General features: G+C 51.6%; 11 protein-coding genes across 11 annotated transcripts; 3 read left to right on the top strand and 8 right to left on the bottom strand.

Moving 5' to 3' along the window:
• Window positions 1-972: 972 nt before the first annotated feature.
• N7496_006511 (Zn(II)2Cys6 transcription factor) lies at window positions 973-3075 on the top strand (the record flags this gene model as incomplete). The annotated part of the gene is made up of 4 exons (XM_056699440.1): window positions 973-1441; window positions 1496-1857; window positions 1910-2046; window positions 2112-3075. 4 exons carry the CDS (start codon window positions 973-975, stop codon window positions 3073-3075), a joined length of 1932 nt encoding a protein of 643 aa, XP_056554853.1.
• A 129-nt stretch (window positions 3076-3204) lies between these two features.
• N7496_006510 (uncharacterized protein) lies at window positions 3205-3756 on the bottom strand (the record flags this gene model as incomplete). Its single annotated transcript, XM_056699439.1, has 1 exon — window positions 3205-3756. The coding sequence occupies one exon, from the start codon at window positions 3754-3756 to the stop codon at window positions 3205-3207; it is 552 nt and encodes a 183-aa protein (XP_056554852.1).
• Window positions 3757-4413: 657 nt separating this feature from the next.
• Window positions 4414-5473, bottom strand: N7496_006509 (class I SAM-dependent methyltransferase; the record flags this gene model as incomplete). Its single annotated transcript, XM_056699438.1, has 4 exons — window positions 4414-4847; window positions 4915-5168; window positions 5226-5336; window positions 5418-5473. 4 exons carry the CDS (start codon window positions 5471-5473, stop codon window positions 4414-4416), a joined length of 855 nt encoding a protein of 284 aa, XP_056554851.1.
• A 990-nt stretch (window positions 5474-6463) lies between these two features.
• On the bottom strand, window positions 6464-8320 carry N7496_006508 (MFS transporter; the record flags this gene model as incomplete). Its single annotated transcript, XM_056699437.1, has 4 exons — window positions 6464-7309; window positions 7364-7787; window positions 7846-7867; window positions 7942-8320. 4 exons carry the CDS (start codon window positions 8318-8320, stop codon window positions 6464-6466), a joined length of 1671 nt encoding a protein of 556 aa, XP_056554850.1.
• A 754-nt stretch (window positions 8321-9074) lies between these two features.
• N7496_006507 (TTC39/IML2 family protein) lies at window positions 9075-11558 on the bottom strand (the record flags this gene model as incomplete). The annotated part of the gene is made up of 5 exons (XM_056699436.1): window positions 9075-9881; window positions 9940-11009; window positions 11062-11128; window positions 11190-11266; window positions 11471-11558. 5 exons carry the CDS (start codon window positions 11556-11558, stop codon window positions 9075-9077), a joined length of 2109 nt encoding a protein of 702 aa, XP_056554849.1.
• Window positions 11559-12401: 843 nt separating this feature from the next.
• Window positions 12402-12907, top strand: N7496_006506 (proteasome regulatory particle lid subunit SEM1; the record flags this gene model as incomplete). Its single annotated transcript, XM_056699435.1, has 3 exons — window positions 12402-12516; window positions 12597-12714; window positions 12874-12907. 3 exons carry the CDS (start codon window positions 12402-12404, stop codon window positions 12905-12907), a joined length of 267 nt encoding a protein of 88 aa, XP_056554848.1.
• A 745-nt stretch (window positions 12908-13652) lies between these two features.
• Window positions 13653-15065, bottom strand: pgkA (phosphoglycerate kinase pgkA; the record flags this gene model as incomplete). The annotated part of the gene is made up of 4 exons (XM_056699434.1): window positions 14976-15065; window positions 14489-14912; window positions 14380-14420; window positions 13653-14357 (listed from the first exon to the last, which is right to left on the bottom strand). Exons 1-4 carry the CDS (start codon window positions 15039-15041, stop codon window positions 13653-13655), a joined length of 1236 nt encoding a protein of 411 aa, XP_056554847.1. The 5' UTR covers window positions 15042-15065.
• A 1015-nt stretch (window positions 15066-16080) lies between these two features.
• N7496_006504 (Mpv17/PMP22 family protein) lies at window positions 16081-17092 on the bottom strand (the record flags this gene model as incomplete). Its single annotated transcript, XM_056699433.1, has 4 exons — window positions 16081-16289; window positions 16348-16690; window positions 16770-16955; window positions 17027-17092. The coding sequence occupies 4 exons, from the start codon at window positions 17090-17092 to the stop codon at window positions 16081-16083; spliced, it is 804 nt and encodes a 267-aa protein (XP_056554846.1).
• Window positions 17093-17887: 795 nt separating this feature from the next.
• On the bottom strand, window positions 17888-18877 carry N7496_006503 (TRAPP trafficking subunit Trs65 domain-containing protein; the record flags this gene model as incomplete). The annotated part of the gene is made up of 1 exon (XM_056699432.1): window positions 17888-18877. One exon carries the CDS (start codon window positions 18875-18877, stop codon window positions 17888-17890), a length of 990 nt encoding a protein of 329 aa, XP_056554845.1.
• Window positions 18878-19044: 167 nt separating this feature from the next.
• On the bottom strand, window positions 19045-19573 carry N7496_006502 (uncharacterized protein; the record flags this gene model as incomplete). The annotated part of the gene is made up of 2 exons (XM_056699431.1): window positions 19045-19337; window positions 19399-19573. 2 exons carry the CDS (start codon window positions 19571-19573, stop codon window positions 19045-19047), a joined length of 468 nt encoding a protein of 155 aa, XP_056554844.1.
• A 182-nt stretch (window positions 19574-19755) lies between these two features.
• Window positions 19756-22372, top strand: N7496_006501 (snoRNA-splicing protein PRP40; the record flags this gene model as incomplete). The annotated part of the gene is made up of 4 exons (XM_056699430.1): window positions 19756-19896; window positions 19965-20134; window positions 20187-21285; window positions 21338-22372. The coding sequence occupies 4 exons, from the start codon at window positions 19756-19758 to the stop codon at window positions 22370-22372; spliced, it is 2445 nt and encodes an 814-aa protein (XP_056554843.1).
• Between the last annotated feature and the right edge of the window lie 521 nt (window positions 22373-22893).

Here is a 22893-nt window from a genome sequence, read left to right as displayed (position 1 = left end):
CTCCTACGGGGAGATTGCAACCTTCCAAAGAGTCTATCATTGGATATTTCGTATTTTCCTTTGTCTCCTTCAATTTTCATGTGCCAAATTCTTGTCTCAAAAAATTTCTTATGTTTGCATTGCATTACAACGCTAGTTAACGATAATAAAACAAAATGGGCGCCAAAAATGGCTACTCATGACCCTATCTTCAGTGCCGGCCGTTATTATTGCCTTCCATGTACTACTCTTCAAACCTCTAGTCCCTGATCGATTGAGATAACCAGCCTCGGTATTTGCGGCATATTCACGTACGGCCCGAAGGCGGATCAGTAAACAGCATCTTTTATGTTCTTATCGTCGCAAGATTTAAGCTTCATGGCTCTTAAAAGCCTCGGCATCTCTTTGGATACCATATCTCGGATGAATGTCCACCCGATGATCTACAAATGGACACCCCTACATCTTAGTGAACTGGTTTTGTCGCGTGTGAAAAAGGTGCCAGTTAAGACCGTAGTTCTTGAGAATGCAGGCCATTATCCTATTGAGGATCCAGGACTTCGGCAAATGGTTGATGCGATCATCGACTTCCTCCGTGAAATTGTGCCATGATGCTACTGTAATTTTAACAAATTTGTTTGATTATGATTTCCCCGTTATTTCTTGTTCACTAACTGACCTCGTATTTTTATGACGAATAGTCAATATTTGGCTTTAATTTTATCCTACTCTACCATCTTAGTCAAAGGTCATTGAGAACTCTCTTCATCAGTAGCAATCTGAGCCTCTTTCCTTAGCTGGAAATATTCTGCTAGTTATAGAGAGACGGCCTGGCCTTTTGGCTATTCTTGTCGCTCCTAACCTTAAAGCAAAACACCCGCTTCCTAACCGGACACCTAGAATTTCAGGCACAATTAAGGCCTGACCCTCGTAGCAGTCCGTAATCGCGGGGCCTAATGATGATACGAACCCAAACATCATATAAAACGCCAAATGAAAGGCTCGAACGAATCTCGTTGTCACACCTGCCGCCGTCAACGGCTCCGCTGCGATGCCTCTAAGCCTACATGTAACAAATGCGCCACTCGCGGCGTCGAGTGCTTGGGATATGGAGCGCAGCCTATCCTTTGGGTCCAACCACAGACTCAGACGCCGGCAGAATCGCGGGGCAAGGCTCCAGCATACTATAACGAGCCAAAATACCGTGGTGATGGCAGTAGTAGCAGCAGCTCGACAGAAGATCACGCCATTAGGGTGGCTACGGGCAAAAAACGAGGTCGTCCCCGACTGGTGCTGATGGCCCAAGAAGCAGATGAACAGTGCACAGACAGGCAAATTCAGATTAGGCGACATCTGCCAAAGAGCAACGAGGCAACTGGGAGGATATGGACGCCCCAAACGCGGAATTTGAACCCAGCAGGGTACGATGCGGATCGGCTGGCCATCCATTGTATTAACTACTGTGAGTCTATCTAACAGTCTTCTACCTGCAGACTGCGACTCACTGACCATTTAGACAACTACTATATCTGCCCAGATCTAGTGCTCCTTGACAACCCGGCCAACCGGCATCGCCTGCCCGTCGAGTACTGGGCCTATTTCCCTGAGATGATGCTGAACATGATCATCGGTGCTGCCCTGACTACACAGGTCATCCGGTCCAAAGCAGGCCAGGGTTTGCTGACTTATAGAGACAAAAGAAATGCTGACGAGGAGCTCAAGCGCCATCACCTCGGCACTGTGAGCCATCCTTCCATGCCCACTATCTATAAGTGTCAGCGGAACACGCTCAAGTTTCTTAATGCGGAGCTAAAGAGCCCGCAAGCAAGGTATAGCGATGCCGTGCTCACTCTGGTCATCTCTTTAATGAGATGTGAGGTGCGTATATTATCTTAGCGCTGGAAGATGCATGTACTGATATTGCTTTTAGATCCAACAGTCGGCATTTGGGGCGTGGCCTGCCCACTTAGAGGCCGCACGTACGATCATTGCCCACCGAGGCGGGTTTACCGCGCTTGCAGACGCGGAGAGGGATGACTTGCACTATATCCTGTCGGATTTTATGCTGTACGCACAGAGTTCTCTAATGACCTACAAGGTGGGTTTTCTTACGTTTTGCTTACAATCCGCAGAGTCGATGTAATGAGCACCGCTATGACTCCGACGGGCTTGTTGGATGCCAAGACTGTCAACAAGCAGCTGGAATACATTCCAAAGCTGTCCACATTTTACAAAGATGGCCTGGAATCTGGCTTCCCCTGCCCTAACGAGCTAGTCGAGTGTCTCATCCGGATCAACTACGCGCGGTCCCTTAACTCGGTCCCTCTTGGCGATTCCAGCCATGTCAATGCACTTGCAGAGGAATTGATACATAAGATCGCGTCGTTCTGGCCGAAGGCCTGGGCAGATAAGCAATATCGGGACAGCACCAAGCACCTACCAATCTCGTCTCCGTCCCAGTGTTCATCAGACAGCGAGACAATAGTGAACGACGGATATAGCCCCTCAACAGACGTTGCCAATGCTACTCTGACGTTGCCAGTAATTACGTCTTCGTCCGCGGTATCTGCAAGTCTTGCGAGCGACCTGAAAGGAAGTTGGGAGGATCTGGCAAAGGCCTTCCAAGCAACTATACTTCTCCACTGCCTGCAAACTTTGTTCCTCTTCCGCGAGACGCCGCCCAGAGTTCCAGGTATAGTTCTCGGGCTCGAAATGAGGGACGAATTCGCCATCACCAACGCTGTGATGCTGCGCGACCACGCGCTGAAGATGCTCCTCAGTGCGATCCACCGACTGTGGGACGTTGAGCCTAAGGATCCGGCCTCCTGGTGCGGCAAGTTCCTCATGTGGCCCATGTTTGTGGCGGGCATGGAGCTCAACTCCAGTCCTGAGATGACCGGGGAGCGGCTGTTCCTGTGCAAATCTTTGAGCAAGTTGTGCGATTATCTCGGGGACCTGAGCCCCCTGGATGCGGCCGCCATGCTGGGGGCGACGTATTGTCGGAGCCAGAAGGCAGCCGCTATGGGATGCATAGAATATGGGCCGTGGGTCGATAGGATCAGCTGGGCGGGAGTGAAGGGGTTGTTTTTCATTTGATAGGTACTACATTTAGAGTGTGATGGTCCTTAGCTAGGATGCTTGATGACATATCATATCAAATTACAGACAATATCCAATTCTAAATAAAACACGCTCTCTCCATAAGAAACTAACACGATAGCATCCCTACTGATTCATAACAGCAAGATTCGAAGCATTCACAGCACCAGACCGCGACGAATTGCTTCGCCTCTGGTACTCAATCTTGGCCAGCCCCGTGATGATAATCGCATCCAGCATCTCCCACGTCGGCGTCCGCAAAAGTGTCAACGTTCCCTGCTTCTTTACGGAGAAGCTTGCATTCTCAAATCTCGCCAGCACCCCACCACCCAGGTTGTCGACTAGTCGGATATTGCTTGTCAATGCGCGATCTCTCTCCCACCGCCAACTCAGATCCTTGCCGTGAATTTCGTAGTTGCTCGACATCTTGCTCGTCTTCTGCATCGAGAGGGGCGCTTGTGGGACGTCGAGCTCGATGGCGGATGAGAAGTGGTGGAAGGAGACTTGGCCGATAATGAAGCCGCCAGAGGAGGGAGTGGGTGCTCGGAAGATGGTCAGGTGAGGCTTGGAGGAGGCGCGATGGACCACGTAGAGGACCGTTCGCTTGTTAGAATCTATGACCTCGAGGCGCGAGTGGCCATCGCGGTAGTAGATGTGTAGCTCGCGGGGACTGTCCATTGGGATGGGATGAAGATGTCAATGGTTGAATGATAGGTTGTTATATATGGTTGACTGTATTCTAACGAAGAAGATGTTCAAAACGTTGATTAATTCTCTCATGAAAGGCCATGGACGAAGGCCCCTTATATATACTCGAGAGCAAGCCGATCGTCAGGCTTCACGTGCCAGCTCTGAGCTGGCCGAGACCATGGTGATCCGTCCCTATTATTGGCCAGGAGTAGTTCTAGTTTGCCATTTGAAGGATCATTTGCCGCAGCAGCCTGGGGTGATTCTTAGAATGGCAGAGAAATCCATGCGACTGAGAAGCTTAGAATTGCCCGGATACGGTTAGTGCCATCTGCAGTGCCTAAAAATGACCCGATGCGGTTAGTGCGTCTACTTAAATAAGAACCTCGCCGATTTAAGGTTTGGGGCTGAGGACGGCCTCGTCCGGGTCACGTGCAGAACTCAAAACCCTGCCACACCCTGCCACGGCGAGGCACTCTCACATGATATATAGACATTCAAATACCATTATACACTACTGTAGAGATTCGTCTTCAATTGATGCATAATCTCACTGGGCTAGAAAATGTAATTTCTTGTGCCGCAAACAGTTTTATTTACACTATTCTTTTACTGCCAACCAACTGCTCTCAACATGAACAGTCTCTTTCAAAGACGTGATCCACGCAATGGCTTCTGGCCAACAACTCTCATCAATCTCAATGGCGGGGAATTCCCTTCCTGACAGAATCGACGATGCTCCTCAATCAACCTCTGAGCCTGCATCGACGCCGCATCTTCATCCGCAACCTGACCAGATCGCAATAACAGACTTGCATAAAGAGTTTCGATAATTGCTGCGAGTCTTTTCTCCGTATCAAGGCGGAGGCTACTATCATCTTCGGAGCTATACGCTAGCCTGATCACGTCCCAGAAGCCCGATGCAATGCATTCATCTCGAACTTTGGCAGATGCCCGGAAACATTTACCCTCGGCTTTGAGAGATGAATCGAAACATCTTCGGATTTCCCAGATAACGGGGTTGTTGTTGGATATGTATGTTTCTTCGTCGATTTCTTCCCATTGGAGATAGCCTCCGGGCTCTGAGCGAGGATTAGCTTAGTAGCATCACGAAGTTGCTGGGGGTACGAAAAGGAGTATTCAACTTACTCAAAATCGAATGGATGTTGGCGATGGCGGCCTGGTAATCAGATTCATCGATAGCAGCCACTAATAGCCGCACATGAACCAGATCATACCGGTTCCAGTGCTCTTTTGGAAAAGGCTTGGTGATATCATGAACGGAGAACTGGACGTGACCCGAATCTGTGGGGAATTGGTCGGGAGAGATGTCGAATCCATGATAATAACGCTGCGCTGAAGTTGACTTCTCCAACTCTCGCGCAACATCTTTGAGCCAGATGCTAGGTTGATTAGTTAGCTGTCAGAACTACCGGGAAAAAGACAGACCATTGGCTTACCCAGTTCCAGTCGCTATATCTGCAACTGAGAGAATACTTTCTCTAGGAATCGATGGGTGGATTAGATTGTTTTCGGTTATCTTCGTGAGTAGATCGTGCTGTTTATCGAGCCTAGATGTAGCAAAGAGCTATTGATTAGATGAATATTCATTACGTTCAGTTCAGACTGTGAAAATGGGATAATGTTTCTACCTTTCCGATTCCTTTGGACTTCTACCAAAAACGTATTTCTCATGGGTATGAAGCATGTTGAAGTGTTCCTCTAAAGAACGGAGTAATGAACACACAGAATTTAGTAGTAGTAAACAATTTGTAAACAATTTTCAAAATGTATACAAACTTCACGAAGATAGAGTTTGAATGAAAGAAATACAATCTCTGCAGGACATATTGAGATACTTATACAATCACCTGCAGGCTTCATCACACTTTTCGACATTCTCAGGAGAAATATCCGAGAAGATTCGATGATGTGGCACCCCCTCTTGCACGCTCAGATCGTCTAAAAAGTGCCGAGAGAGATCCTCGGCTTCCTCCTCTCAGTCATACCTAACAGCCAATTCAACCGGTGTGTCCAAATGCATATGAGATCAACCCTCAGCTGACAGCCGTACTGTTGAGGTATTAAGAATACCGACATGAGCCTAAGCAGGTCTATTCGTGGAACTCCTCCCCCGCTCCACTCTCAAGCATCGCATATACTCCGTGAACTACTCAGCTTCTCGGGGCAACGCCACATATTCGCGTTCGGGCTAGCGTTGTTACACTGCGTTATTCACATAAAGCCGTTTAGCCAGCCACATCACGTTTCTCACCGGGCTCGGGTGCCGTTCTTGGGGGCGTTTATCAATCATATTGGGGTTGGTTGGTAAATCGAGAGGTGATTGGACGTTTTCGTCGGAAGTCTGTACCATGCAATGTGGGGTGCTGAGATCTTACTACTTCGTGCATGGTGGCATGCAGTTTTGGTTTGAGGGGAATAGTCGGTCAGATGATGAGGGGAGCAAGTCAGGAAACAGGATAACTTTTTATTATTAATCGTGGATATGTAGAAACGATTATATACTGACGATCCAAATCAATCTTTCCAACGCGACCATTCTCAAATATGTAAAATAATGCAAGGGTATCTAATATCTGGCATGTATAACCGGACCAAAGAACACGGAAGTCATATGAAAATGCAGGAAAAATTATATGCAGTCAGAAACGAGGAGACATTCGTCGACTGCGACAGTCTAAAGAGAGTCACGCGACCACTGACCCCGTGCTCGAATCCGCCGTCCATACGTATAGAAAAGATACGGAATGGGGATCAGAGCAACGGAAATGAAGCCCAGGATGCTAGCCGCCCATGGCACGCCAAGGTTATGGAACATAGCGCTTGTGAAAAGCGGGAAGCAACCCGCGAAAACGGAGCGCAGGAAAGTGTTTGCTGCGATCGCGCTGGCGGAGGTTTTCTGGAAAGTGTCGATCAGGTAGTTGAGAGCAGCTTGGAAGATAGTGAAGAAGCCGAAGCCCATCATGACGGCGCCGATGATGGGGCCTATCCAGTGGATGTGCTTGGGACTTGTCCAGCCGAAGACGAACATGCCGGCTGCGAAGAGAACGGAGCCGAGCATCATCGGTGGAAGTCTTGCCTCGGGGACTGGGCGGTTGTTGTTTGCCTTGAAGCGCTTGAGATAGAAGCGCTGGTTGGAGAGGTTGATTACAGCGCCGATGAGGATACCCACTAGGTAGGCGAGGAAAGGTAGAGCGCCGACGACCTGGTTCCAGCCTCGAATTTCTTGGAAGACGATGGGGAATGCTGCTAGACTGAGGTAGAGGATGCCGTAGACGAAGGAGGCGTACAATGCCACAAGGAAGCAGATGGGGGTGGCGAGCAGTTGGAAGGGTCGCACGAGATACTTGTTGCCCAGTTCTTTGAGGGTTACGTCCCACTCTTCATGCCGAGCGTGGAGAGCCCAGTTGCCGCTTTCAAAGCGAAGTCTTCGTGCCTTGTAGACTAGAAGGACGGGCGGATAGCTCTCATCAATGAAGATGAGGTCAAGAAGAAGGAAGAACATCATCATGATACCAGTGATCTAGGGGATGTTAAAGAGGATGAGAAGAGACATGGGAGCAGGAATGGAACGCACATATTCAGTCCATCGCCAGTGGAGGTAGCTCTGAACAATCGCACCACCGACAATAGGACCCAGGACAGGTCCACCAACAACGGCCATGGCGTATCCGACAATCGCGGCACCGCGTTGCTCGGGTGTCCAAATATCACTCAGAACACCACCGGTATTGGTCACAGGTGCTGAGCCGAAAAAGCCCGTGAAGAATCGAGTCAACATGATCGTCTGCAGGTCCTTCGCAGTCGCAGTACCGAACGACATGATCGCAGCAATGAAATAAGGAGCGAGCACAGCCGGTTTGCGACCATACACCTCTGACAGAGGTGCCCATACAAGGGGACCCAAACCCAGACCGAATAGTAGCAGTGACGTTCCTAGCGTCGAAACCTCCAAGGAGACGCCGAATTCCGAAGAAACTTGCTCTTGGCCGGTAGAGTATCTATAGTTGTCTGATCAGTAATCCATCACCAATACTCTTCCAGGATCTCTTCTCTTACACAGAACTAGCCCAAGTGGCACCTATAGAAAACGAATTAGTACTTGCACGTTTTCCCCGCACGTAATAATTCAGGAGGAAATCCGATCCAACATACCCATCGTCGTCAATCCATACAACACGGTCGTCACAGCCTTCTTCCCAAAACTCCAATTCAACGGTCTATAAGGATCATCAGGACCCTCGAAATCAACGATCATATCCGGACTCGTCTTCGTATGGGTCAACGGATGCGTAAACTTGGCCGTCTGCCCGGGATCTCGACTGCGAATGCGCGAAACGACCGATTGCGCGCGCTGCTCGAACACGGATAACCCCGATGCTGCGGTCGTTTGTTTCTCTAACGGCAGGGACGCCTGTCCATTTTCCTCGTCGGCATGGTGCTCCGTGGAATTGCGCGACTCGATGTCGTCTGTTGAAGTGGTTGAGTGATAATCATTCTCGTGCTCGTGCTCGTGCTCTGTGTGCTCGGGCATAATAGCTTTATGCGCACGAATGCGACAACGAAAATATCGAAGATAGTTTAATTAAGAATTAAGAGAAATAAGGCGATAGAAAAAAAAAGGTCGACAATCAGAACTCCGGGCACCGAGGCCGGGGATAAGGAATTGCCCGCCGATGAAGAGCGCGGATTGGTACAATTGGGAAAACGTGGGCCCTAATCTAGACGTTTTAAGACGTCATGGGCTCCATATGCGATTTTCCAGTTGATGCTTGGCTTGATGATTCCACGGGGAGATGGGGTATATATTCTTTTCTTTTTTGTCGGGTGGCGCCGATTGATTAACTGGCGTTTTTCTCTTTTGTAAAGCTTTTTTGATCGGAGGTCCGATGTGGATGGCGAGCCGTCTTATCCGACGAGGAAGCTGGTTCGACGAGATCGCGAGATGTGGGGCATCTGGACTCGGGGCTAAAGCCGAGCTCGGCGTGTTTCAAGTCCATGCCGAGAGTTTAAGAGGAGACAGCTGTCGTTGGTGTGGAGGCTCGATGCTTATCTGGTGGGGATGTTGGATGGAATACTTCATACAAGTGGTTGCCAGTTTCCCGAATGCGAGTAATGACAATGTACTCATGAGTCACTTTGAAAGAAGGTAAGAATGAGAAAATTCATGTGAACCGTCCCGCCGTCTACGAAAATGCCATGTAGTAGTCTATTGATTTTATGATACATCATACCCTGGGCTTGCAATGAACAATCCACGCCCTGTATAACCCTCCAAGGGTCACGCCTCAGGCTGATGGGTGCACGTTCTCCCACTTGTGAACGGCCTCCAAGGCCGCAGTCACCTTCAATCCAATACGAGCATCCAATTCGTAACTCTCCCAGCGTGCGGCATGGTCCAGATGCTCCTTGCAAGTCCGCACCAGCTTCCGCTCTTGCTCCGGCTTCTCAGAGACATCGGACGAGAGCTTGTGCAGGGCTTGATAGGTAGGTCGCTCCATCCAGACATTCGCGGCCATTTCAAAATGCGCAGCGGGAAGGACCCAATCGTCCTTCAGATGACCCTTGAATAAAGACTTATCATGTGTCAGCACCTTGGTGTGGAGGATCTGTTTGGCCTCTTCGTGCTTGTGCAGGGACCGCAGCACGGCAGCCCGGAGAAGCTCCAAGATTGCTTTCTCCTCGGGGCCCTCGCGAGACCAAGTCTTATTCTCACTGCTTTCACACCATGCCAATCGGGTCAGAGATTCCTCGAGCTGGCTGCGGGTCATACGGCTATGTCCGTTCCAGAAGAAGATCATCTCCTCGATGGGGTCCACGCCAATGGCATCCACCAGCTCGACGTTCCATTCCTTGGCGCGGGCTTCCCACTTGGCAATCTTACGCGTGACAAACACGTCGAATGGCAGTTGGCGGGCCATGAATCGCTTCTTGCCGGCCAAGGGAGGAGCTTTGCGAATATACTCTGCGGCCTTGCTCGCGTGCTCTTTGGCCTTTTTGGGATCGTTTACGATGGATTGGCGGTAGAGCGCAACGTGGCAGGAGCCGGCGATATAGTAGTACAATGAGCGGGACCAGGAGTTGAGATCCACGCACTGACAAGTTAATTATGAGTCCTCATTAAAAAGAGATGAACGGGGATTCCAAACTTACCTCGATGAAAGCTGCCGAACATACGTCGTAATTATGCAAAAACAGCGCGTTCAGACTCTTCTCAAAAACACACAAAGCCTCCACCTGCTTAAGCGGGCTCTTGCTTTTCGAACTGAGGAGTTCCAAGGCACCCTCCAGATCCTTGTTAGCGCCCTTCATCCGCGACTCTTCCAAAAGCCAGAGTCGACTGTTCGGGAACCGGGATCGCATCTCGGTTAACAGTTCAGCCAGCCTCTCTTGCGGGTAGCCTTCGACGTCGTCCTCACCCGGGGTCGGGTCAGGCATGATATCGCAATAACGAACAAATCCGTTGTAGTAGCCAAGCAATGCCAAGGCTGCCATGGCACCGATAATGTTGTGGAATTTGCTGGCTTGCCAGAGCATCCGAAGTCCTCGCTGCTTGTCGCCATGGAATCCAATAATGGAGAGAAGCCTACTGAATGCAGGTGGAACCATGGAGATGAGGAGTAAGAGGATACCGAAGCAGAAGTTGGCGCCGGAGTGCACAAACACGTCGATCTCGTTCTGGAAGATGTCGGAGTCGGGGTCATGGTTGATGTTGTTGGAACCACCGGGCGTGGAAGCACCAGATGCGAGCTCCGGCTCTGGGCTGACTGTCAATCCGGACAAAGTCTGAGCGAGATCCTTTTCATCGGATAAAACTGGCTGAGCTGTTGCGGACGGCACTTTGTTGGCTGGCTCGCTGGATGAGTCCAGAGACTTGACATCTGTGCTGGCACTACTACTAGCCTTGGAGAGGTCACTCGAACTTGGAAGGAGAACTCGGCTGGGGTCTCTCAACTCCATAAATTTCTCTTCCATCTTCAAGATGGCATCCAGAGCGATGTAGGCCTTGCGCAGACGGTAAAAGGCCTTGATACTTTCCGTCAGACTCTCGTTGAGGACACCCACGACGGCGCCCATTAGCTGCGCGATCGCTTGGCACAGTGCATATTCACTGCCCGCAGCATATATCTCCGAGTGGAAGGCATTGGGGGCGTGGGCATTATGTTGGGCGCGGTGTTGATCAGTGGCTGCTGAGGTTTCCGCCTCGCTCAATCGTTCCGACGCTGTGGAAAGTTAGCGCGACGGGCATCTAATGGGTCAATCAAGCCATCGAACCTTGTCGCATAATCTCCTGTTCAAAGCCTAGGGTCGCCCGAACGAAAGCTACCATGCCTTTGCCCAACTATTGCCAATTGTCAGCATGCATTCCTCGTACCCTACGTCATCGCTCCTGGCATACGCACGTTGTGGAACGACGAGGATCCCTTGGCCAAGCCAGCTTCGGCGCTATCGACATCGTCATTGAGGATAAACGTCGCCGCTACATGATGGACAGATTAGTTTGCGGCTCGGGCAATTGAAGCATCGGGCACGGTGCCTTACCTTTCATCGCCTCATCCACTTCCCCGTTCGAAGAATCCACCGTCAGCACAAGGTACGATCAAGTAAGAAGGGGGTTGCGCCCGCGCAGTCCAGGTCGCACACGATATAACCAGGGCGCAACCACCCGCAGGGTCCAACATACAGTCTTTCAACTCGGCCAGCGAGTCCAGCGATTGCGTCGAGGCATTGGCGGGCTTCTTCCCGTACAACCAAGACCCCACTCGCAACATGGTGATAGTTGCGGCTCAACGCGAGAGATCGTGGAAAGATCTGGGAACCACAGGACCTAAAAAGACGACCGGAGTCGACGCTATCGAAACACTCTCCTCCGTCGCAATGACAGACCAAAACCAGAGAGACGGATCGGGAAGAATGTCAACGGTCCCATGCGCGGATCACAACGGATTACCGGGAACGGCCAGATAGCGGGGACAAGGGAAACCGGTAGAGAGAGAGGAAAATGAGGAGAGAGGGCGAAAATGGAAGACGGGGAGTCCAAGATTGTCTCAGATTCAGGGAACCATGATGACAATAAATCCGTGGGGCAGAATGAAGAAGTAATCAGCCGTGGAGATGGCCCCAAAATCAGCACTGCATTTCCATGGGCTTGAGTGGCGTGCCGATGGCTCCGAGAGGGGGGCGAAGCAGGTGGACTTTAGGAAGAGCATAAAACGGAGATATGCTCCTAATGAGGGTCAATGAGGAACTTGGAGTTGCCGAGAAAGGAAGCATAACTTTACGCTAATGATTGTATGAGCAAAGTGTCATGTTCTTATCTTGAAATTTACTAAAATAGTTATTGAATGAACTCATCGTCATCTCCTAACACTCTGTAGGTTATCTCCAATCACGCCGAACGGGAGCCTGAGGCCGCACCTCCGCCAAGGTGGGAAGCTCCCCGATCGAAACAACAGCATCACATTCCATCCTCCCCCACCACCATCACCGCCACTCTCTCCTCTCGCCTCCAACTTCCATCAATCTAGGAGAAACACCCACCTTCTCCAGACAAACATTAGCCGTCCACCTTCTCGACACCCATATTCTACATCTCACACCGCCAGACATACACCATGTCCAATTCCACCCAAACCCAGACCAAGGCCGATGCCTCCGAGCAGCCCCAACAACAGCAGAAGCCCCAAGTGCTCGAGGAAGACGATGAGTTCGAGGACTTCCCCGTCGAGGGTAAACTCCCCTCTGCCCCTACTCCCGGTCTAAATCCACCCTGTCAAGTCGTGGACATGCGCTGACCGTTTCTCCACCAGATTGGCCCCAGGAAGAAGCCGAGCAGAATGGATCAGCGGCCAACGGAGGCAACGAGCATCTTTGGGAGGAGAGCTGGGATGACGACGATGCCGCGGAGGACTTCTCCAAGCAGCTGAGGTACGTTGCCATCCCGCATCGATAGTTCATTGCCCTAGCCCGGCGCGAGATACCTAGCAGCTTTCCCAGCAGTGGGATTACAACGCCAACCCATCTCGAGCGATTTCTCTTTTACAATGCTATCTCGCGGACCTATAACTAACCACGTTCGCTTTACAGGGAGGAGCTCAAGAAGGTCGAAGCCTCGCACTAGACAAGAATAAGACAATGGAAAAGACAATATACGAAAAAGAGATTCCGCATTCCCACGTTACACCCCCCCCCCCCCCCCCCCTCGAACCCGCTGGACGTCTCTCGCGCTACACACATACTATACCCCCCTTGAGAAACGATGGAAGGATGAAGACCAAGACGATGAAAGAAGATGGGCCCCGATACAAGCAGAGATGCCCAGGACCTGCGGGGTGAGGCGAAACGAAACCAGGCGAGAGCATTATTATGACTACCACCACATCGGGTTCGCCTACTCGTGTGGTACGAGCGTACTGGTCCGATATTTGATTCATTCCTGGAACGTGGAGGACTGGACGGGTATATCCCCAGGAATAGCCAGCTGGTCATCATAATACAATTGGGCTCTTGTTTACCTACTATGCATTTGCATCCAGTAATCCTGCTCTTAATCGTATATCTCGCAAAGCTAGTTATGGCGCTATACGTAGTATCCAAATTGAGCTATCTACCAAGGGCCCCTCTACACTGCCCTCATCCCTAACATCTAGGCTCACACATCGCCCTCACAGCTTCGGTCTCGTATCTGACCAGAAACAGAACTTAGCTACCAAGCATACATAGCAAGACCCAAAATGAACGTAAAAGTTTTGTGATTTATATCGAAAAGGAAAATCTTGGCTGTGTACATTACAGTTTCGTGAAAACGTCCCAACTTGACATCAAAGGGGAGACGCAATTCTTTTCTCCTCCACTAACATGCCAATTTACTTACTGGACAGAGCGGCAACACCGGGCAGCTCCTTACCCTCGAGGAGCTCGAGGGAGGCACCGCCACCAGTGGAGACGTGAGAGAGCTTGTCCTCGACGCCGTACTTGGCAGCGACGGTGGCAGTGTCACCACCACCGATGATGACAATGGAGCCAGACTGGGCGGCCTTGACGGCGGCATCGAGGGTCTTCTCGGTACCGTTGGCGAAGGGCTTCAGCTCGAAGACACCGGGGGGACCGTTCCAGAGGATGGTCTTGGCCTGGCCGATAACCTCCTCGTACTTCTTGACGGACTCGGGGCCGACATCCAGACCCATGTAGCCGTCGGGAATGCCCTCGGAATCGGTGGCAGCGCCGACCTTGGCCTCGGCGGAGAACTTGTCAGCGGTGACGTAGTCGACGGGCAGGACGATCTCGACGTTGTTCTTCTTGGCCTTCTCGACGATATCGCCGACGATCTTGCTGCCGGCCTCATCGAAGAGGGAGTTACCGATCTTGACGTTCTCGAGGGTCTTCTTGAAGGTGAAGGCCATGCCACCGGTGATGATCAAGCTGTTGACCTTGGGGAGCAGGTTGTCGATCAGCTGGATCTTATCGGAGACCTTGGCACCGCCGAGGATGGCAAGGAAGGGGCGCTGGGGGTTCTCGAGAGCCTTGGCGAAGTACTCGAGCTCCTTCTTGACGAGGAAACCGGCGGCCTTCTGGGGAGAGGTCGACACCGACCATGGAGCTGTGGCCACGGTGGGCAGTGCCGAAGGCATCGTCTGAAGGAGATGGCAGTTAGTATAACAAAGAACTTCAAAGTTTAGCTCATAGAGGGCTCGTCACATACTGATGTAGATGTCACCAAGAGCAGTCAGGCCCTTGCGGAACTCAGCAACCTTCTCCTTATCGGCCTTGACCTTGTTGCCCTCGGCATCCTTGGAGGAACCCTCCTCCTCGGCGTGGAAGCGCAGGTTCTCCAGGAGGATGACCTGGCCACCGGTAGCCTTGTTGACGGTCTCCTCAACCTTGGGACCAACGCAGTCCTCGGTGAAGATAACGTTCTTGCCGTCGAGGAGCTTGGAGAGCTCAGCAACGACGGGCTTCAGGCTGTACTTGGGGTTGACCTTGCCATCGGGGCGGCCAAGGTGGGACATCAAGATGACGGCCTTAGCGCCGTTATCAATAGCATACTTGATGGTGGGCAGAGCACCGACAATGCGCTGGTTGTTGGTGATGTTCTTGTCCGCATCGAGGGGGACGTTGAAGTCGACCTATGGCGGGGTATAATGAGCCATTGAGATCTAAGGTCAAGGAAATCGGATCATTCAACATACCCGAATCAGGACACGCTTGTCCTTGAGGTCGACATCTGTGATGTTGAGCTTGTTGGAGAGAGACATTGTCGGCAAGATTCTATGTAAGTGATGTCAGCGGGGAGGCCGTCGTCAAGCTCACGAGAACGGTTTCAGCAGCAGTACCTCGACAATTGAAGACGATTGAAGCGAAGCAGAGAGAAGGCCAGAGAGAAGAGGGGGAAATACGACCAAGGAGAGGAGTCTTAATCAGGCCACGGTGAGTCGCGACAAGAAGGATGGAGGGGCTCGTGGAGGGACGTGGTGGGGCTCGCCGGTGAAGAGGGTGACTGCCGCATCGAGCTGGGTAGGAACGGGGTACGTACCGGTGATGTATTCGAGTGCTTCGAGTGACTTGTAAGGTCTATAGCATTTCCCTACAGCTTCGATGTATCTGTATAGCTCGCTCTACTTAACTCTTAGGTAACCCGACTTCCTCCGGACACATAAATCGGGCTGATGCGGGACTGATGTCAGAGCTTCCCGTTAACACGGAACAGGCCGGGCGTCCTGGGGTCCTCGATAGCCTCGGAGTCGGGGGATTCTGGGGAGATCGCTGGTCGCTGGTCCTCTGCCCGGATTCTCATTGGCTACGCTGGAATTGTCCATAGCCGCTACGCTGATGACCGCGGGTGTTGTGATACACTTCGTTCCATTTGTGAAAAAAAAAACAGAGCTTCGTTGCAAAACCCGAAGAGTTAACAGACATCAAAACATTCCTAACCAACATTAGGAGGTACCAAATACACTCCGTCGATGACAATGACCGAAAGAAAAAAAAAATATTGTACCCCGAGCGACTATTCCCAAATGCGAAAAACAAACCCAAGGTCCTTTTTTGAATGCAACCATGTCCTCCCCGCAAAACTTGATATCCCCTATACACAAAACCGGATATGCGGACTAACCGAGACCGAAACGCCGGAACAGATAGACCACGAGCAAAGACAAGTATGACAGGAGGGTAAATCGTTAACGTGACATTCGCTGTGTCGAGCGTACTCAAGACTCCTCGGTGGAGTTGGTGAGCGAGAGGTATGCGGTCCACGCAATACCAATAGACGAAACAAAAGGCTGGCATGCATGATTAGTCTGGAAAGTGACTGAATAGAAGGGACGGGGAGCTCACAATTTGGAACTGAATGGGAATGACTCGGAAGTTGAGGATTTGTACTGCCGGCCACAAGACAAAGTTGGCCTTCAACGTCGGCAAGTATACATCCCGGAACTTCTGGGTCAAGGCTCTCTTGCCTCCTCCTTCAGCGATGGTCATAAAGGTAAAGAAGCACGCCAGACCTAGAAGAACAATATCAGTACGAATTTCGACCAGAGGGGCAAGCAGACAAGCTCATACCGAAGGGCGCAAAGATCAACTGATCAAAAGCAACCCGCTTGAACACCGGAACACTTGGGTTCACTTTGGTGAGAGGGAATGCCCGAGACAAGAAGCCGAACCACTGGAATTGGACTGGTGCCATGAAGAAACCATATGCCATGAACCTCGTGACACGCTCAAAGTCGAACGGCGCCGGAGAGTGTGCCGCAGACCCAATCTCTCCAATAATGGGCGGTCTCCCCTTATCAAAATCATGAATCTCTATCGAGATAAAGTCGTTACTCTCATGGGATCGTTGAGCATTTCGAGCCCGGAAGGCAGTAATCAACTGCGCAACGGTATCCGCGACGCCACCAAGCACCTATATCAACCGTTCATTGTCAACCAGCGGATCCAAAGCATAGGGTATCGTGGATATCTCGGGAGCAGGGCGGGCTTACAGCGTTGGTGACCATCGTCGTGAGAACTATCGACCACAGATTGATTAGCATTCGAGCAGAGATTGGCCTCGGGACTCCACGGATTGACGCCTTACCCGGCTTCTCGGCATAGTAAGTGTTAAATTTGGTTGCGATCCGCGTAGCTACCGCCATTTCGATGAGGAAAATGATCGTGTGCAGGAGTGGCTATCAGTGGCGGAGCGGGTCAGCGCGGGCAACCTTGAAAAGAGGACACTCAAGCAAACACAAAGACGTACCACGCGACCGTAAATATATCTTCTATTCAGTCCATCAAGGACTTTCCGCTTTGCAGATGTAATCATGGCGGCAGAGGGCGAATGGGGGAACCGCTTTATGATCAATGAGGGTCGAAGGCAAGAAATCCGCCGGTGAGGTTCTAGGCTATCTCGCGTATGTATGACGCAAACTTCGGTGAGAACCAGGAGCCGGTATGTGCGTATGGACCGCCCGCTGGCCTTAGTATCGGAAAACCCCTGGAAGAATGCCGATGGTAGAGGAGCGGACGGGAATATATCAAGGACGAGGTTTACCCCAGATCGAAGTGGGCGAGTCGACTCCGCTCGACGGGAGGTTCATGACTAACGGGAACGGGGCCGAAGTCACGGGCGGCAGGAGTTCGGGGAAGCGGTGACGTCCGACTCGGTCGCAGACTCAGCCTTGCGCGGTTAGTTTCCACCCTATCATGGTCCATTGCTACCATATGTACGGAGCAGGGGGCCTGGAACAACCTGGGGGCAGATCTAACATCTAAGGCTTCGTTCTTTTTTTAGACTTATTTACAATCTTTGAATGAATGGTTTCAATTACTGTATATCGTACTCACTATACATACATACACCATATTTTATGTTCTTTTCAGTACAATCATGCACCTACTCGAGGCTGGTCATCGGCCAGAATGTCTGGCAGATCTCGAATATCAGTCGTTTCGTTCGTATTCACATCCACAAGGCGTACCGCTTCCAGATGGAGGGGGCCGGTTGCAAGGGGTAGGAGCTTGAGCTCGGTTGAGTGGCAGGTTCCAGGCAAGAGGGGGCTAATCGAGAGTGTTAGAAATGATCCTCCATAAATATTGGTGATCGCAGATTGATAAAAACTCACCCAACACGAATGTCAGTGCTCAAACTGATCAATTCAGCCTCCTGCCCAGCAACGCTCTTTTGCATCGCGTGCACGATATTGTCGTCCGTCACGGCCTCCGCCACATGATCCTCCTTCCGGCTCGAGATGGATGATGACGAGGGACGAGCCATATGGCCCCGCGGATCCACACGTTTGCGTCGAGGAATCGCAATCAAAGCGAATTTACGCGGTATGTTGGAACGATTTACAATAAACACGTCCCAAGAGAAAGGCGATCCAACTTGCACCCGAGAAGGACCGGAGAAGGAGATGGTAACTCCCACATCGGTGACCGAATAAGCTCGTTCTCGTAGAGACGGCCGGTTATTCAGAAGCGACCCGGTTTGAGCATGACCCTGGGGCATAGATAGGCTGGTAGGACGATTGCTTCTTTGAAGCGCCTGGCTGGGGCCGCCGAAAGTAGGGTTCAGAGGCAACGAAAAATCCACATTGGTCCGCCATTGCATCGTAATGCGAGGCTTGCAATCTTCGGACAGAACAATGACTGCTCCTAGCGAGATGTCCAGCATACTCATCATGGCAGTCGATGACGGGTTGGTCTCGGGACCATATTCAGGGGTAAGTTTATACATCAGGGTCACGTCGTCTCGAGGCCGACAGATTATGGGAAGCTCAAGACCTTGCACGGCCGATAAAGGCTCGAGCGTGCCCTCGGACAATTTGACATCCGCTTTATCAAAGCAGACCTCGCAGTTCAAAAAGGGAGTCACTTCGAAATCCAGACTGGCAACTGTAGTTGGGAGACCACTGTAAGAATTCAATCGTGAATAACGGATTCTGGCACTAGCTGCCGGGACCACACGAAAGGGGTGACCATGTTGCTGCTGGATGTTGTATATGGGATCCTCCTGATACGTTGTAGGTACGACCCGTAACAACCTTGACGCGGGGAGGAAGGGTTCTTTGTGGGCAAGAGCTTTATCTCCAGACAAGGGCTGGAACATGTTCGTTGACGCAGGTACAAGTGGAGGTAGGTAATCGTCTTCGGGGTCTTCCTGTCGGCTGGATTCCGAAGGATTGAGGCTCGCAGAAGCGATGAATAAGAGCGACGGGTTCGGAATGCGGTTTCGAGGGCGCTCTAAGGAATATTAGTCTGGGGATATTGCTTGCATCATCGTGGTGTGAACGCACTCAAGAATGTCTCCATGCTCCAAATGAGGTAGACATGGTTCCCAGTCCCATCTTCACCCTCGAACTCGTTGAAGATCACTAATGGTTCCTCTCTCGTGTCCACAATTCCAGAGAAGATTACCTCCCTAGCTGGAGTCGGGTTCTCCGCCACCGTCTCGGCAGGGTCGACCGCAAATACATCTAATCGGACTTCGAGACGAGGTAAATAATGTTTCAGTATGGTATCCGTGCAGTCTGAGAGTCGCAGTACAACTCGGATAGGGAGGGATTCGTCTAGAATATTTTTAGTAAAGTAAATTAAAAGTATAAGTAGGTGAGCAGGGCTGAGGCATACCAAAGAATAGAAGCGACCTCTGTGGAATAGAGGAAAGCACCGAGGGAAGATCGTCTGCCCCGTCCTCCAGGGCCGAGGTCAAGGCCCCTTCGATATCGATTGCTGGAGCATGAGGCACCACTGTGTCAAGGACAGCATGCCGTAGGAACTCGCCCGGGATTTCCAGGCCAGGCATTGCGACAGAGGTTGTCGCATGCAACAGTTGTCAAGTTCCCGTGTTCGGCGTGTTTGCGGGCAATAAGGAGATAGGGACCGCTGCCCTGATAAGATGGCAGGTGCAAACAGCACAAACATCCAAGCTTAATTCCACGCGCCTCTCTTTTTCACCTCGCCGACTCTTCACCGTCAACGTTCATCATGAATCCAATGACTGGTCCTTCGGGTGCGCCAGTTCTATGGCAGGAGGCACAAAATGCTGAAGGCAGAGTCTACTATTACAATGTGCAAACGAAGGTGACGCAGTGGGCCAAGCCGGCAGAGCTGATGACCCCCGTGGAGGTTTGTTCCCAACTACAATCAAACACATAGCTTTGAATTGGACTGACATTGCTCCTTTGATTATTTAGCGTGCCCTTTCCAATCAACCTTGGAAGGAATACACGGCAGAAGGAGGGCGCAAGTACTGGTACAACACGGAGACCAAGGAGAGCACGTGGGAGATCCCTGAGGTTTACAAAAATGCGCTCGCACAGGCTCCGGCTGCCCCAGCTTCAGTTGCTCCGGTGGCCCCTGTTGCGTAAGTGAAATTGCCTGCATATCAATCAATTTCAAGGCTAATGTCATTGCAGTGCCCCCGCCTTCGTAGCAGGCGGCGCCAGCTCTTTCGCACAACACCCCCATCGCGAGCGCGAGCGAGACCGTGACCGTGACCGCGATCGTGAACGTGACCGTGACCGCGACGACTATGATCGGGGATATAGAGACCGCCGAGGAGGATATGGATCCTACGATCCCAGCGAGATGATGGCTGCATCAGCTCTGGCGACCCAGACCGACCCCGAGTATGCCTCCCTTGAAGAAGCAGAAAGCGCCTTCATGAAAATGCTCAAGAGAAATAACGTTCAGCCCGATTGGTCCTGGGAGCAGACGATGCGCGCCACTATTAAAGATCCCCAATATCGTTCTCTGAGGAATCCGACCGATCGCAAGGCAGCTTTTGAAAAATACGCCGCCGAGGTTCGCATGCAGGAAAAGGATCGGGCGAAAGAACGATTCGCTAAGCTGCGTGCAGATTTCAATACTATGCTGAAGCGGCATCCTGAAATCAAGCACTACAGTCGTTGGAAGACCATCCGGCCCATTATCGAGGGCGAGACCACGTTCCGCGCTACCAACGATGAGAATGAGCGGCGCCAGCTCTTTGAGGAGTATGTGATTGAACTCAAGAAAGCTCACGTTGAACAAGAGTCTGCAACTCGCAAGGCAGCCATAGACGAGCTCATGACCATTCTCAACTCTCTCAAGCTTGAGCCGTATACGCGCTGGTCGGAGGCCGAGGCGGTCATAGAGTCTAATGATCAAGTCAAAGCCGATGATAAGTTCAAGACCCTCACCAAGTCTGACATTCTGACTGCCTTTGAAAATCATATCAAGTCTTTGGAGCGTGCATTCAATGATGCTCGGCAGCAACAAAAGGCTATCAGGACCAGAAAGGAGCGCCGTGGTCGTGAAGGCTACCTAGAGCTGTTGAAGGAGCTCAAGTCCCAAGGAAAAATCAAGGCTGGCAGCAAATGGATGGATATTCGTCCTATCATCCAAGATGACCCCCGGTATCAGGCAATTCTCGGCCAGTCCGGGTCAACCCCTCTTGACCTCTTCTGGGATGCGGTTGAGGAAGAGGAGCGCTCCCTTCGCGGCCCTCGTAATGACGTTTTGGACGTCCTTGACGTGAGTTTACCGAACTCTGAAATGATCTTACAAGCACTAACCATTTATTTAGGACAAACGCTACGAGGTTACTGCCAAAACTACGCTGGAGGAGTTCACCGAGGTTATGCTTTCTGATCGTCGGACTGCTAAGGTTGATTCCGACATCTTGAGTCTTCTTTTCCAGCGCATTCAAGAGAAAGCCGTTCGACGCGACGAGGAGGAGAAACATGCAGCTGATCGCCATCAGCGCCGCGCAGTTGACGCACTTCGCTCTCGGATTAAGCGTCTGGAGCCCCCTGTTCGTCTAACCGATACCTGGGACGAGGTTAAATCACGCCTGGAGAAGTACGAAGAGTACAAGGCTGTTGAATCCGACGAGCTCCGTGAATCCGCGTTCGAAAAGGTCATTCGTCGCCTAAAGGAGAAGGAAGAAGACGAGAAGGATCGTGATCTCCGGGATCGTGACCGGGATCGGGATCGCGAACGCGACCACAGCCGCCGTCGTGACTATGACCGAGGCGATCGCGATTATCGCAGCAGCCGTGGTGAACGACGTGGTGGCAGCCGAGTCAGCCGTACCCCCGAGCCTGATGCGTACGAGGCCGACCGCCGCAAGGCACAGGCAGACCGCGAACGATCCTACCGCAAGGTCAGCGCATTCTCCCCCTCTCGAGATCGTCGTGATGATCGTGAACGCGACAGAGGAGATCGCGATCGCGAGCGTGATCGTTACCGCGAGCGTGAGCGTGAACGTGATCGGGGAGATCGTGATTATGAACGACGTCCCGGCGACCGGCGGGAGGACGAGCGCGAGCGTCTCTATCGCACTCGTGGAGATCCCCGCGGTGGCCGCGACGAGCTTGATTACGGTGAAACTCGTAGCACTGCCACTCCGGATCGTCGACGCCGTCGGGAGAGCGACTCTGAGAGTGTGGCTAGCCGGTCAACGAAGCGATACCGCCGCGATAGCCGTGAGCGAGACCGGAGCAAGGGCCCTCGACGCGGCGGACGGGAACGCTCTGCGATCCCAGAAGCAGCAGAGAGCAAGAAGGACGAGAAGGCCATTCACTCTGGTAGCGAGGAGGGAGAGATCGAGGAGGATTAAACTGGGTCGTTTGTACATCGATGAACTCGGCGTTACTACTATATCTTGAATATTGGAGTACAGCACAGCTCGACCATCATTCAATCGTAATCTAAATATGCCCCTGTCTACGATACAGGCTGGCTTTCTCCTATTCCATGCCCCCTCTTTGCACAAACGATAGAATAAATGGCTGCCTGGCCCATTCTGAGGCTATCTGCGTAGTTTCAGACGGAAGAATATACTCCGCAGGGAAAAACCTCCGTCGAACCAGGTGGATCGTTTCAACGCGATCACCATCCTGTGCACAATAATTCCGAGACAAGGCTCCCTCATTGTGGGGCTCCAAGTCTTAGTGCTAACCTTGGTAACCTTAGTTCCGACCTAGTCAGGATATGGTGAAACGTGTAAATGCTGAAGATTCCCCTGCGCTAATATGCAAACCACCTTGCCGACGAACTAGACATCCTTGTCGAGCCCTGCATGCACGAGACCCCTTTTCTTGTTGTTTATTTCTCCGTCATGCGCCCCACGGAACGATT

This window comes from Penicillium cataractarum (genome assembly GCF_028827025.1).
Source record: "Penicillium cataractarum strain IBT 29864 chromosome Unknown utg000005l, whole genome shotgun sequence".
In the NCBI taxonomy this organism is placed as follows: Eukaryota; Fungi; Ascomycota; class Eurotiomycetes; order Eurotiales; family Aspergillaceae; genus Penicillium; species Penicillium cataractarum.
The sequence above is the reverse complement of the archived record's forward strand: the minus strand, read 5'-3'. Positions and strand labels throughout refer to the sequence as shown.